This window comes from Hyperolius riggenbachi, chromosome 2 (genome assembly GCF_040937935.1).
Source record: "Hyperolius riggenbachi isolate aHypRig1 chromosome 2, aHypRig1.pri, whole genome shotgun sequence".
NCBI classification, from domain to species: Eukaryota; Metazoa; Chordata; class Amphibia; order Anura; family Hyperoliidae; genus Hyperolius; species Hyperolius riggenbachi.
The window spans coordinates 241,797,112-241,813,052 of record NC_090647.1 but is presented as its reverse complement, the minus strand read 5'-3'; the positions used below and the strand labels follow the sequence as shown (position 1 = coordinate 241,813,052).

Sequence of the window (15,941 nt, the reverse complement as noted above, 5' to 3'; positions counted from 1 at the left end):
TCTACTTACATAACCTATGTATTGCACTGTCCACATTTTGATTTTAGTGATTTTTCTATAAAAAAAAAACAAACAAAAAAAACGGAAAATTCTTCTTAGGATTTTCTATCTTGACTGTCTATCTTGAAGCCAATCCTGACATTTCCTCCCTTACTCTGCCTGCGTTTGCATTGGCGGCCTCTTCCCAGTTTTCAGACACTCCCACCCAGCTCTGCAATAGAAAGTGCATTGTCATTGAGTGACTCTGCAGCTGCTCAGCATGAGATATATTGGCCAATCAGAGAGGAACAGAAGTGCAGGAGGGGAAAACGGGAAGGAAAGAGGCTTCACCCAATCAGGCTGCATTAGTTAAGTCTGAGGATAAAGTAAAGAAGAATAGAAGAAAACCCAGCATGCTCTGCAACTTCCTTTGTGTGGCAGATGTACCAAATAAGAACCAGGGAAACTGGGGAATGATTATTTTTTTTTTTATAAAGGAAAGTAAGAGTGATTTTTAACACTTGGATTTCCTGGTTAGCATGCATATTACTGGTTTACCAGATAAAAAGAAAGTATTGATTTTTGATTTTATGCCTGACAGTTACGCTTTAAACTGGCAGATTCGATCACTGTGTCTGGTGGTTTACTTCATGTCACCGGTCTTCCTCCTCCCAGCCTCCTCTTCTCTTAGTCATGCGACACCAACCCTGTCCCCTGCCTAGCATTAGCAAATGCCCAAACTGTGAATGGGGGATGCTGACAGGCAGATTCCTCGCCTTCAGCCTTCCATGGAAAAGAGGTCTAAGTGCAGCAAAAATTATAGAAATGCCAGAGCAAGTCTAGTTGAGGGGACACAGTAGGAAACGTAATAAACCAAGGGCCACTCTCTACTAGCGGCAAACTCACTAATTTGGTAAAGACCACTAGTTTGTAAGAAATAGGGGACCTAATGGGAAATACTATCCATACCACCAGCCAGGTTTAGTAAAGCTATGCATGAAGCACAGCAGCCGAAGGTCTTGGGTCCTGGTGTGAAATTTTAGAATGTATTTAAAGGATACTGTTTCCCACTGGGTCCTCTATTTCTGACAAATTAGTGGTCGCAACCAAATGAGGGAGTTTGTCACGAGCAAGTAGCCGCTGTTGGTCTATGTAGTTTCTAGCTGGGTTCCCTAAATTAGACTAGCTCCAAAATGCCTTCTGGAAAATGGTTTAAATGAGGAGCCAAACACTATCTTTTCAGGGGCAGAAAATACAGTTTCAACTGATCTTTCACAAAGTAAAAACAATTACAATAACAGATACAATAGTAGCAGTAGAGTATAGGTAACCATACACTTATAGATTTGCAGCAGATTTGACCATCAGATAGATTTCTGGCAGATGCCTGTCAAGTCGAATCTGACAGAAATCTATCTGATGTGTGCCACATAGGGTTGCCGCGATATACCGGTATTACGGTATACCACGGTTTCAATGTGCATGGTAATCCTACCATGCACATTTACAAAATACCGTTTTTTCCTGCTGCCTTCTCCATCATCGCCGCCACCACTTTGCATTTCCCTTCTCTCTGTCTCCCTCCATGAAAAAGCAAGCTCCCGAAGCTATTTCCTGGTTGCGGGAGGCTTGCTGATACACTGCGCAGGCGCTGGATGCGACGCGCATCCTATGATGACGCGGCCTGGAACGCAGAGACTGCTCCCCCCAGCGGCTGGAGCGCACACGGTATTGCGCGCTGAATATTCTCTGGTATCCCGCTGCCATTCTCAGTTATCCTGCTGCCACTCAATGCCCGGTCCAAGCTCTACAAACAGGTCTGGAAAGCTGGGCACATTTTAGGCAGTATTACATCGGCACCACTCTTTCCTGTCCACTAGTGCCACCTATTACTGGCTACACCTATCCCTGGCTACCTATGCTGCAGCCAACTACTACTAGCTACACCTATCCCTGGCTACCTATGCTGCGGCCACCTACTACTGGCTACACCTATCCCTGGCTACCTATGCTGCGGCCACCTACTACTGGCTACACCTACCCCCGGCTACCTATGCTGCGGTCACCTACTACTGGCTACACCTATCCCTGGCTACCTATACTGCGGCTACTTATTACTAGCTACACTTATTACTGGCTACCGATACTGTGGCCACCTATTACTGGCTACACCTATCCCTGGCTACCTATGCTGCAGCCAACTACTACTAGCTGCAGCCAACTACTACTAGCTACACCTATCCCTGGCTACCTATGCTGCAGCCACCTACTACTAGCTGCAGCCAACTACTACTAGCTACACCTATCCCTGGCTACCTATGCTGCAGCCACCTACTACTGGCTACCCCTATCCCTGGCTACCTATGCTGCGGCCACCTACTACTGGCTGCACCTATCCCTGGCTACTTATGCTGCGGCCACCTATTACTGATTACACCTATCTCTAACACCACCAGGACTTTTGCAGGAGCAGGGTGAGCCATTTTACAGTTCCAGAGGGAGTGGGGCACCCCACATTGGGGTGGGCAGGCACATTATTTAATGTAAGGGGGGTCCCGGGTCCAAATTGTATACCGTATACCGTTGACGGTTATCATACCGTGGCATTTCATACCGTTGCAATCCTAGTGCCACACACTAGGAACAGATTTCCAATAGATTTCAGAATGAAATCTATTGGAAATCTATCTAAATGCATTATTGGACCGTTAGATCCAATGCAACTCTATGGGCCATCGATCTGCTGCCAGCAGCAGATCGACCTAGATCTTCCATCCTGTCAGAAAGATCAAATCCATTGAAATCGATCGAAATCAGCCAAAAATCGATCGACTGATAGAATTGAAAGAATCGATTTCTGATCGATCGATCGATTCTATAGAATCGATCAAATGATGGCTGAAATAGACCAGTGTATGGGCCCCTTAAGCCCTCCTGTGGAAAAGCATGGGCTAATTTACACACACCTCCACCATGCCTGATTGACCTACACAATTTTATATGGCCTCAATTCACTAACATCATGCTGGAGATAATTAGGCAAGAGAAAACTTTCCACCACCCAACGAGAGAGTAAAGCAGGCCATACACTGGCCCGATTTGCGCCCGTTTCGACAGCAGATTCGATCACTGGGATCGAATCTGCTGCCAATCGTTCACGCTACACGCCGAATTTCGATCCATTTCGTCCGATCCCGTCGATCGTGCCGTGCGGAAAATAACCGTCGATCGCCCGCGGGTAAAGAGCGCATCGCTAGCGGCGTTCGAGTGCCCGACGACCGACGCAATAGAGCCCGCATACATTACCTGCTCCGCCGGCGCGACTGCAGTCTCCCGGTCACCGCTGCTCCGTCTGCGCTCTGGTCTCCAGGTCCGGCATGCCTCACTTCTTCTAGCCCGGCAGGAAGTTTAAACAGTAGAGCGCCCTCTACTGTTTAAACTTCCTGCCGGGCTAGAAGAAGTGAGGCATGCCGGATCTGGAGACCAGAGCGCAGACAGAGCAGCGGTGACCGGGAGACTGCAGTCGCGCCGGCGGAGCAGGTAATGTATGCGGGCGGGCGGGCGGGGGCAGCAGCAGCAGTACCACCACAACAGATTGTGAACGGTTTCAGGCTGAAATCGGTTCACAATCTGTTTGCTGTAAAGGTAGCCATACGATCCCTCTCTGATCAGATTCGATCAGAGAGGGATCTATCTGTTGGTCGAATCTGATGGCAAATCGACCAGTGTATGGCCACCTTTATTTTATCTTCATTCCTTAAAGCAGACCCAAACCAAACATTTCTTTAATTCAAAATATTTAGTTGCACCACTCTGACACATACAAAGATAAACACTCCTTCAAGTATGTGCGCACAGGCCTCCGAAGAAGCAAGGCTCACCCCATTGCGAAACTGTCGTAAGGCCGTGCACCCACTGGCACCAACAGCTATCTCCCTCACCCCAGCAGCCGCACGATAAGTACTTTGTTTATCTATGTGTACCATTTTGATGTTGTGCCATTCACTTCTACATTTGTACACCTGCTGTATTCTATTAAAGCTACAGTGCCAGATCAGCTTCTTCTCTTTGATGCTCATCTACAAACACTGGTCCACTACGGTCTAGAGCACGTAGCATCGGCTGAGGGCGAACACTACAGCTGCTGATGCACTTATCAGCACCCACGTGTTTCACTGAGTGCCTGCCTACCTGCTCACGTTTTTGTAAAATATTTTATTTCATGCAGCTGAAAAAAGGCTACTATCATTTAGAAAATAGATATTTCTGAAATCTTGTATTTTTAATTTGGGTCTACTTTAACCACTTGAGGACCGCAGTGTTAAACCCCCCTAAAGACCAGGCCTTTTTATTGTTAATTGGCCACTGCAGCTTTAAGGCCAAGCTGCAGGGCCGCACAACACAGCACACAAGTGATTTCTCCCCCCCCCCCCCCCTTTTCTCCCCACCAACAGAGCTCTCTATTGGTGGGGTCTGATCGCTGCACAGTTCTTTATTTTTTATGAATATTTATTTTATTTTTAATAAATTTTGCTTTTTTTTTACTGAGAGGGGCAGGGGGGGGGGGGGGGGGAGAGGCGGAGATACGCACTGCTTGACGCTCATAGAGGCGGCAGAAAATTCCACGACCAAGAAAGTCGTGGATTTTGCCTGCCCTGTACCCCCGTGAGTTTGGGGTGATCGAGGGGGTTTTCAGCCACGGTTCTGCAGCATTTTAGGTCGGACTATAATGTTAATGAGGTTTTTAAAATAAAAACCTAATTTTAGGGAAACTTCAGAGTCTCTAAGTAGTTAAAGGACTTCCGAGGCCAAAACGAAGAAAATTACACTTTACCTTTTTTTTTAAGTAGAATCCACCGCTCGTTCCGCCGTCAGTGTAGGCCATTCCGTTCCCCCAGGGCTCGCCCCGACCCCACCGAACAGGTCGCATCGATGCCACCCCTAAGACGGCCGCCGCCTTGATCCGCAGCTGCGCAGTACACTTTGCCGCGATTGCGACTGCGCAGCCTTTAGCCCGCCTCCCACCGCATGCTTCAGGAGGATGCCGGGACCCATACGCAGCGGGAGGCGGGCTAAAGGCTGCGCAGTCGCAATCGCGGCAAAGCGTACTGCGCAGCCGCGGATCAAGGTGGCGGCCATCTTAGGGGTGGCATCGATGCGACCCATTCGGTGGGGTCGGAGCAAGCCCTGGGGGAACGGAAAGGCCTACACTGACGGCGGAACGGAGCGGAGGACGCGCAGGGCGTCCTCCGTGGATTTTGCTAAGAAAAAGGTAAAGTGTAATTTTCTTCGTTTTGGCCTCGGAAGTCCTTTAAGTTACCCCCTCTGTAGTTATTTTCACACCTAGTTAATTAACAACCTGTCTTTAACTTTAGAATTATGGAGTTATTTTAAGGATTGAAGAGTTAACTTTAGAGATCTCACCTTAACCTATTGGGGACCGCTGCAGGTTGAATCAACGTCCGGCAGGGGGTGGTACAGTTCAGACCGGACGTTGATTCAACGTCGCGCTAAAGAACTGCTCCCAACGCGATCGTGCGCACCCGGAGGGGGAGATTAAGCTGTCATATGACAGCTGGCATCACCCCTCAGTGATCAGCAGCCATCGCGTATGGCTGCTGATCACGTGATCACTACGATCGCCGTCGGATTGTAGTGATCACTTTGACAGCGGCGGCGGCAGGGGGTAAAGAAGAGGATCCAATCACCTCCCTGCCGTTCCAGCGACGATCGGCGCCCCCCTCTGCTCTGGCTGGCATCTCTGCTCCATCTGACGTCAGGGCCGGGTCCAGGCTTGATGAGGTCATCAAGCCGCGACCCGACCTGAGCGTCATTTGGAGCGGAGATGCCGGCCGGAGAAGAAGGGGGCTACTGAGGCTCATCGCTGGAGCCTGGAAGGTAAGTGATGGCTGCTGCGCACAGAGGGGACACTTGGCCACACAGGGGGGAGGCAGCCCAGCCAGCCACAGACGGGATCCGGCTGCCCAACCCCCCCCCCCAAACGCGCGCACCCCCCTCCACCGCAAAATGCCCTGGTCCCTAAGGGGGGGTTAGGCGGCCGGTCCCGAAGTGGTTAAAGACAGAAGAGTTAACTTTAGGTTTGCCTAAGGTAAAATGTTTCCAGAATACTACATGCCTTATCACCATGGTGATAACTCTAGAAACGTTATTAAAGACAGGGGATAAGCTTAGTGAATTGAGGCCAATGGATAGTGGACTTGATATAACTCAGAGCACACATTTAAAAAACTTTGCAGAATCTTTCTTTAAAGCGGACCCAAACCAAACTTTTTTTTTTAATTAAAAATATTTAGTTGCACCACTCTGACACATACAAAGATAAATAAACACTCCTTCAAACCTATGAGCATTTCAGTGCATGCTTTTCACCCTTCTCTTTTCATAACTAGGGTTATACTGGGGGCAGCCATTAGCAATTCCTCCAATTGCCAGACACCACTTACTCCATCAGTTTGCCGGATTTTGTCCCGGCAATATGAAAGGAAGGGAGGGGTTCCTCCAATAAATGTAAAATATTTTATATTTGTCATCATGCAGCTGAAAAAAGGATGCTATTTATTATTATAATTTAGAAAATAGATTTTATTTCTGAAATCTTGTATTTTAATTTGGGTCTACTTTAAGATGTATATGAGATTAGCAACAATTTGTAGCTGTATAGACCTGTACTGCAGGAGGCAACAAACATTTGATATGAAGTTTCTGATGTAAAGGCCTGTCCATGCAAGGTCTGCTACTGGACAAATTCTTAAAGGACACCCGAGGTGAAAATAAACGAATGAAAAACGATTTTATCTATCTTCCTTCTCCTAAAAATGACTTAAGATATTCCACAGTTTTATGTTTAAATCTGCATACATTTGAAATCGGTATATGGTTGATCCTACAGGGCCGTATTAATTATTATTCCCCCTCCAAGCCGCCATGGATAGTGGGGGAATTATATCATTCCGCTTCCAGCAATTGCTGGAGGCCAAATTATTGTGTTTTTTATAAGCAACCTTGGCGCCGTCAGAAGACGGCGCCGACGTTACTCACTGAGCGCTGCTCAGTTGTGATTCCTATTGTAGCCTATGGTGGCGCCGGCTGCGCCCAAATCTAGCAGCGCCGGGAAGCACTGCTCCGCTTCCTTCTCCTAAAAATGACTTTCCTGGACAGAGAATGGCGGCATACTACTGGGTTTGGCTCCACCCCCCGAACCCGATTGGACAGGTCACATAATAAATTAAAGAAATCCGCCCCCTCCAGCCATTCTTTTTTCTCTGTCCTCGAATGGACAGGTTCACTTTTTTGGGCTCTTTTTTTTTTTTTTTTTTAATTGCTCTTTTTGTTTCAGCGGGTTCAGCCTCTCCCGCTTTGGCCATTGCGACCCCTAATAGGGGTCAATATATGTGCCCAGCCCCGTGCTCTTCCCCTACCTCCTATCTTCTAGCCTCAGGCGCGTCTCTGACCTCCACCGGAGCGGAGTTCTGGAAATTGGAACGCGGAAGGAGCCGCTATTCTCGCGGGAATACGCGAGAGGTACTCTGATTGGCTGCCTGGATAAAAACTCCGGCGCCTAGCTTCCGGAACGCCAGATCAGGACGCTTATGCGGGTGTCAGCACGTGTGCTGGCGGTACCGCTCTTTCTACGGCCGGATTGATCCAGCAAGCAGGCTGACTGCTGAGCGCTGTTGGGGGACACCTTTGTCTACCTTCCAGGTTTCTAAGGTATGGCCTAACAAATTATTTAAGCAAATTATGGCTGCTTATTGTGGGTTATCTGATCAGCATATTCTATTGGAGGGTACTAATAGTCCCTATGTATGCTTGATTTAAGATGGAGCCTTCCAAGGCAAAGGAGGTGACTGGTGATGATACTGGTCTTGTTCCTAGGGGAAGGTAATCAGTTGTCATTTTTTCAAATACTTTGCACGAGGTGTTTTTTTTTTTCTTACTACCTCCTTATGCACAATATGGGGTTTATGGGGTCAAAAGAGTGCCTATCTCTCTTTAATCTTTTTTAATTGGCGGATTTCTTAGTGGAACATATCTCACTTTTATGTCATCCACAGTCCGCATGAAAGAGAGAGAAGACATACGGTGTCTAAAGGTCACCAGTCTGAAAGAGGTCGGTCTAGGTCGAAGTCAAGACGGGAACCTGCATCCCACCGTTCTTCCCAAAGACCAAGTTCCTCGCATAAAAGATCTTCAAAAGAACATAGCCATAGAAGAAATTCTCCTGAAAGACGTTCTAGAGACCGTCATAGGAGGTCCCCAAGCAGGCATTATTCAAGAGGACGTTATTATCGCAGCCCCTCTCCAAGGCACAGGAATAGGTCACGGTCAAGATCTCCAAGGAGATATGACTATCCATCCTGTAGACGTTCTCCACCGTATCATAGATCTCCTCCTCCTCATTCTGAGGGTAGCCGGAGATATCAGCAACCTGAGAAATCATTATGTTGGTCCTGTGCCCAGCCTGCTTTACCTGATAAAATGCTTTGTGAGGCATGTTTCAGTGAATTAGGGAGAGACAAAGAAGCTGATAATTTACAGGTTATGTCTTTTATTCAGCAAGCTGTACAAGACACATTTGATAAAATGTCTGTCCAGGTGTCGCAAGCAGGGCCTTCAACCTCTCAGAGGCAGGGAGAAGACTCCTCTGCACAACCTTCAGCGCCACCTATAGGTTTTGACTTTGCCCTGGTACCGGCATTTGTGACAGCAATCAAATCGGCTATTGGTTGGGAGGAAGATAAGGAAGCAAGTCAGGAACCTGATAAGTACTATCCACATCTTGACAGGCAACCGGTTGCTTTTCCTTTAATGAAAGTTATCAAGGATATTTTCCTGAAAGAGTGGAACAAGGTGGAGCAGAAACCTTCCTTGGTTAATCGATTTTCAAAACTGTATCCATTGTCTGATCAAGATGCAAAGCTAATGGATTCCACTCCTATTGTAGATTCATCCATAATAAGACTCGCAAAGCATGTAACTCTACCTATGGATGATGTGATTTCCTTCAGGGATCCACTGGATAGGAAAATCGACATCAAGAAGGCTTTTCTTTCTGCAGGTGCTTCCTGTAAACCAGCAGTTGCCCTCACTTCTCTTGCTAAAGCCACCAAGGTCTGGGTCGAAAATATTGAATTGGCCCTAAACTCTGATGCTGACAAACAAGACATTATTAGGGCCTTGGATGAGTTGAAACTTTCCAGTGATTTCATGGGTGAAGCGGCTATAGACGTCATTAGATCTTCAGCACATACTATGCTTAAAGGGAAGGTTCAAGCAAAAAAAAAAATGAGTTTTACTTACCTGGGGCTTCTACCAGCCTCATGTAGCCATCCTGTGCCCTTGTAGTCACTCACTGCTGCTCCAGTCCCTGACTGGCAGCTTTCTGACCTCGGAGGTCAGGGCCACATTGCATACATTTTTACGCATTCCAGCTAGTGCAGGAACAAAAATTTACGCGTTGCACCACTAACACGTAAAAATGTATGCGTTAATGTTCCTGCACTAGCGGGAATGTGTAAAAATGTACGCAATTCGGCCCTGACCTCCGAGGTCAGAAAGCTCCCAGCGGGGGAGTGGAGCAGCAGTGAGTGACTACGAGGGCACAGGATGGCTGCATGGGGCTGGTAGAAGCCCCAGGTAAGTAAAACTTTTTTTTTTTTTTGCTTGGACCTTCCCTTTAACACTGTGACAGCCAGGAGAGCATTGTGGTTAAAGCCATGGTCAGCAGACCAATCGTCTCGCAATAATTGGTGCAAGATACCCTTTGATGGCACATACTTGTTTGGAGAGAAGATGGATAACACAATCGCCAAGGTTACTGGTGGGAAATCTGGTCTTTTACCTCAAGATAGGAGACCCAAGCAGAATCGTCAACAGAACAGTAGGAAACCATATTTCAACCGTTACCAACAATCAAAGTCTTACAAGCTGGGTAGAGCTTTTTCGAGGAATTGGAGAGGTACTCAATCAACCTTTTTGAAGTCGAACAAACCTAAGACCACTCTAGGTTCTCAGCAGTCTCAGAAGCCCTTTTGAAGGTGCGCCCACCCAGTCTGTTCCAGTAGGGGCAAGACTCCGCTCTTTTCAGGAACGCTGGGTGGCAAGGATACAAGATTCTTGGGTACTAAGAACTCTAAGACACGGGCACTCTTGGAAATTCAAGAGAAGGCCGCCTACAAGAAGATTTGTACAGACAAAAATTTCTTTTTCTTTTCAAAAACGTCAGATTCTTCTGGAATATATAGAATCTTTGATACAAGTCAAGGCAGTGGTCTCAGTTCCAACAAGGAGGAAGTTTCACGGAATTTATTCACCATTATTCTTGGTTCCAAAGAATTCAGGGGGTTGGAGACCCATTCTAGACCTCAAGTTTCTAAATCAATTTATCAAAGTTCAACATTTCAAGATGGAATCTTTACAGACCATAACAAGAATGATCTTAAGAGACGATTGGTTGTCAACAATAGACTTGTCAGACGCATACCTGCATGTGCCAATAAGGAAAAAGTTTCAGAAGTATCTGAGGTTTTCAGTAGACAATCAACATTATCAGTTCCAATGTCTCCCATTCGGGTTGTCAACAGCTCCTCGGGCTTTCACAAAAGTTCTTTTGCCGATAATTGCTTCCCTCCGTATAAAAGGGCTCAGAGTGTTCCATTACCTGGACGTCATCCTGCTTGTGAGTCAAGATCGGTCTACATTACTCGTCCATCAGAAGATCTTGCTAGAGGAATTGTCATATCTAGGTTGGCTAGTGAACCAGCAGAAGAGTCAGCTGATTCCTTCTCAGGACATGGTCTTCTTGGGAGCACGCTTCATAACTACAGAAAACAAGATTTGTCTACCCGAGGAGAAGACAGACCTATTATGCCAGAAAGTGAGGAGAGTCCTCAATCAGCGGGTATTGACAGCTTCAGATTGCCTGAGTCTTGTGGGGTCTCTTTCCTCAACCATACCTATGGTGAAATGGGCACATTGGAATATGAGGAATCTTCAGTATTTCCTGCTACAATCCTGGAACAAAGTAGACCTGTTTCAGCAAATTGTCCTTCCACAAACAGTAAGGGACTCTCTCCTTTGGTGGCTGCAACCTCAGAATCTGTCCAATTGTCATCAGATTCAACCAGCTATCCCAATTGTAGTAACATCAGATGCCAGTCAAATGGGCTGGGGAGCTCACTGCGAGGGACAATGGGTCCAGCAGAAGTGGAGACTACCTCTAGTTCAAGTCCAATCGAATATTTTGGAATTAAGAGCAGCATTTATGGCATTGAAGGCTTTCCAGCACCTAGTTGTCAACAAATTCGTTCTATTACAAATAGACAACACGTCGGCAGTCTCCTAAATCAAGCGCCAAGGAGGGACAAGGAGTTATACTCTTCTCCAGGAAACAAGTCATATAATGGTCTGGGCACAGAAATTCCTATCCAACTTGTCTGCATCATACCTACCGGGGGTCCAGAATGTAGTAGCGGATCATCTCAGCAAGAACTTCTGCAGTCCCCACGAATGGGCTCTGAACAGCGAAGTTTACCACAGCATAGTACAACAGTGGGGGCATCCCCAGATAGACCTGTTTGCTTCCCCAGCCAACACAAAGTCTCATCGCTTCTTCTCCAGGTTCCATCACCCGAAGTCAGCAGGAGTGGACTGTCTATCCCAAGCCTGGGACTTCAGTCTGGGGTACGCCTTTCCCCCTTTTCCATTGATAACGAGGTTCTTACAGAGACTGACCATGGAGTCAACCACGATCATCGTTATTCTACCCCATTGGCCGCGGAGACCATGGTTTACCATGGTACTAGAGCTGTGCCAGGAGGATCCCATAAAGCTTCCAGGGATCCACAACCTTCTGCTTCAGGACAATATGCTGTATCCAGACGTCAGCACTCTAAATTTGATGGCCTGGAGGTTGAAAGGGAAAAGTATTTGTCATTAGGTTGCTCGGCAGCTGTGGCTTCCACTCTGTTAAAGGCCAGGAAGGTTTCTACAAACCATACATACCATCGAATCTGGGAAAGATTTGCTATATTTGCAGCACAGGAGCATCATGATTTCCATTCTCCTACAGTTCAAGATATTCTGGAATTCCTTCAAACAGGTGTTGAAAAAGAAATTAGTCTTTCAGCAATTAAGGTTCAAGTCTCTGCCTTGTCAGCTTTAACCGGAGTCAAATGGGCTCAACATCCGCTAGTTAGCCAATTTATCCAGGCGGTTCAGAAGATAAGACCTCCCAGGAGACCGTTCTTTCCCCAATGGGATCTTTGTATAGTTCTGGACTCTTTATCATCTCCTCCTTTTGAGCCTATAGAATCAGCCTCCCTGGTCAACATCTGTCTGAAAACGGTTTTCCTGGTAGCTATATCTTCCGCTAAAAGAGTGTCAGATCTGCAGTCCTTGGGTTGTTCTAGTAATCTCTTAGAATTTTTTCCAGACAGGGTAGTGATCAGACCTGTATTGGATCACATCCCCAAAGTTTCATCAACCTTTCATATCAATCAAGAGCTTGTCCTTCCAACCTTTGGTTCAGATAACGATTTACATCCATTAGATGTAGGGAGAAGTATTAAGGCCTATTTAAACGCTACAACTGAATTCAGAGGTTCAGATCGTCTATTTGTTAATATTCAGGGTCAAAGGAAGGGTCTTCCTGTTACTTCCCGAACCATAGCCAGCTGGCTGGTGAAGGTTATCCAGCAGAGTTATAGGCAGAAAGGTTTGCCAGCCCCACAAGAAATACATGCTCACTCAACCAGGGGTATGGCAGCTTCCTGGGCCTCCTTTACGAAAGTATCAGTTGATTGTATTTGCAAGGCTGCCAGTTGGTCTTCTGCTCATACCTTTTTGTCACACTATCATGTGAATCCTGCTGCCTTAACTACTGTTGATTTTGGCAAAGCTGTTTTGTCTGCAGTTTGAATTAATAAATATGTACCTTTTGCATTATTACGTTTCCCTCCCTCATTGGTGATATGTTATGTCCCAGTAGTATGCCGCCATTCTCTGTCCAGGAAACTGGAAAATTGAATACTCACCTATTAGTAATTTTCCTTTCCTGGATCAGATAATGGCGGCATACGAATGCCTCCCTCTTGTCCATTCGAGGACTAATTTTTACCAGAATGGCTGGAGGGGGCGGATTTCTTTAATTTATGATGTGACCTGTCCAATCGGGTTCGGGGGGTGGAGCCAAACCCATTAGTATGCCGCCATTATCTGATCCAGGAAAGGAAAATTACCGATAGGTGAGTATTCAATTTTCCAGTTTTTCAAGGTATTCCACAGTTTTATGTTTAAATCTACTTTTTAAGTTTTAACTTACTGTGTTTGCTCAATTACACATTCACTGAAGTATGCCAGAGCTAAAATCTATTAACCACTTCACAGCTCCAGTACAGTATATCTACTCCCCTGCAGGCTTCATCTAACCGCCCAGGGGAGTAAATATACGTACTCCCGCTGCTACCACTGCTGAAAGCGCTCCCGCTTATTTGTGCGCTCGTTCATGTTGCCATCTGCCCGCCAGGAGATCAATGAATGAGAAAGCAATTCCTAATCATTGATCTAAGTCCCCGTAGCAATTATCGGCGCCTTTTATGAGAAGCTGCACGATCATTCTAATAAATAAAAGTTGCCCATCTTCAGTACACTTCCTGTAAGCATACATATTTCGCTTACAGGACATATAACAAAAAAAAAAGACTGAGGCCATCTTGTAGCCAAATAGTAAAACTACATCTAAAAGTACTTTTTTTAAATACAAAGACCTGTTTTTACATTTTAAATTAACCCCTTACCTCCCACACTCCCCAATAGTTACCAACATTTATTTTTTTGTAAAAAAATACAATGAAATAAATTTACAATTATAAAAAATGCATTAATAGTTTTCTTAGGGACTGAACTTTTTTAATATGTATGTCAAGACGGTATAATACTGTTACTTTATAAATTATGGGCTTTTTATTAATGATGGATGCAAAACTGAAAAAAAATGCATCTTTATTTCCTAATAAAATATTGGCACTAGACATTGTGATAGGGACATCATTTAAATGGTGTAATAACCGGTACAAATGGGCACATTAATTACGTGGATTTTAATTACGGTAGCATGCATTATTTAAAAATTATAATGGCCGAAAACTGAAAAATAAGGATTTTTTTCCAATTTTTCCATTAAAAAACATTTAAAATAAAAAAATTCTTGGCATAATCTACCACCCAAAGTAAGCCTAATTAGTGATTAAAAAAACACATTTAACACATTTCATTCTGATAAGTAGAGATAAAGGTATTGGCAAATGAATGGAAGGAGCTGAAAGGTGAAAATTGCTTGGATGCTGAAGGGGTAAAACCCCTCAGTTGTGAAGTGGTTAACTATTGACCCTTTTTATCTCTTTCCTTCTCCCAGAAGCCATTTTCTGCTAGGAAAGTGTTTTATAGTTGGAATTTCGTATCAGTGAGGGTCACGCTCTAGTCACTTCCTGTCCAAGTTAGGACTGAGTCAGCCACTTACATACCTGATATTTAACTCTTTCAGGCAGAGAAAGAAAACAAGGAACACAGCATACTTATTTGTGTGCTAGGCACTGTACATACCCATGTCTATCTCATCATGTCACCTCATCATGTCACCTCGGGTATCCTTTAACCACCCTGGCGTTCTGATTAAATCGCCAGGGTGGCTGCGGGAGGGTTTTTTTCAAATAAAAAAAAAACTATTTCATGCAGCCAACTGAAAGTTGGCTGCATGAAAGCCCACTAGAGGGCGCTCCGGAGGCGATCTTCCGATCGCCTCCGGCGCCCAGAATAAACAAGGAAGGCCGCAATGAGCGGCCTTCCTTGTTTTGCTTATATCGTCGCCATAGCGACGAGCGAAGTGACGTCATCGACGTCAGCCGACGTCCTGACGTCAGCCGCCTCCGATCCAGCCCTTAGCGCTGGCCGGAACTTTTTGTTCCGGCTGCGCAGGGCTCAGGCGGCTAGGGGGGCCCTCTTTCGCCGCTGCTCGCGGCGAATCGCCGCAGAGCGGCGGCGATCAGGCAGCACACGCGGCTGGCAAAGTGCCGGCTGCGTGTGCTGCTTTTTATTTGATTAAAATCGGCCCAGCAGGGCCTGAGCGGCGACCTCCGGCGGTGTTGGACGAGCTCAGCTCGTCCAGACCGCTCAGATGGCACTGGACCAATATCCTATGCCTTCCTGTGGAAATCATAGACTAGTTTACACACATCTATTGCCACCATGTCTGGTTTTGTGCACTGCACTCGCTTGACCTACACAATTTTTAGACAGTGCATATGTTGCTTATCATTCCATAGAATCCCTCACTTCAGTGGGTAACAGACAGTTCACAGTGATAAAACATATCCATGTTATGTGGATATGCTGCCACTCCAGCATAGTGCGAGCCAAGCCTAATACTAAAAGACAAAGAGCAGGATCTTCACAACAAGCAAATACTGGCTGGCTGGCTGTCATTCAGGCCTTGTATTCTACGTGTCTTATGTAGCTATGGAACGTGCAAGAGTTGTTAGTCAAATTTCAGTGAAAATGACAGCCATATGCGTTACAACATAGCCCTATAGATCCAGCCTCATTTGTGACCAATAACACTGTACTAAATAAATTAAGGTTAAATCTCTAACAACAAAGCAAACGTGCAATGGCGTTGAGGTTACTGAACTCGCTGTACTAATCTGTGTACGATAAGCAGAGCACACACATCCCTCAGGAGGCATTCTGATCTACACCCGGGAACCGCCAGAGCCCTTACACCACATACGCTACAGATCATCACCTCCACTGTTCCCCTTCTTCTCCGCCATCTTTCCACCAGCAGTACCCACTGTGACGTCTCCACTTCCGCGCAACCAGCTCTTTCCTGCCCCCTGCGTACCATAGAGAAGCAAGCGGTCCTCTACAATAGAGCGTCTCTGCCC

The 15,941-nt window shown here is 46.0% G+C and overlaps 1 protein-coding gene across 2 annotated transcripts in view; it reads right to left on the bottom strand.

Moving 5' to 3' along the window:
- Nucleotides 1–15,905, bottom strand: part of PCNP (PEST proteolytic signal containing nuclear protein) — a 33,200-nt gene extending 17,295 nt beyond the window's left edge. Inside the window, exon 1 of one of the 2 annotated variants that reach the window (XM_068268441.1) lies at nt 15,800–15,905. In XM_068268441.1, coding sequence (XP_068124542.1) covers nt 15,800–15,827 — 28 coding nt within the window. In that variant the 5' untranslated portion in view covers nt 15,828–15,905. Of the gene's footprint in view, nt 1–14,601; nt 14,621–15,799 lie in introns of those variants that run through there. The other variant, XM_068268440.1, reaches the window with a different exon arrangement.
- Between the last annotated feature and the right edge of the window lie 36 nt (nt 15,906–15,941).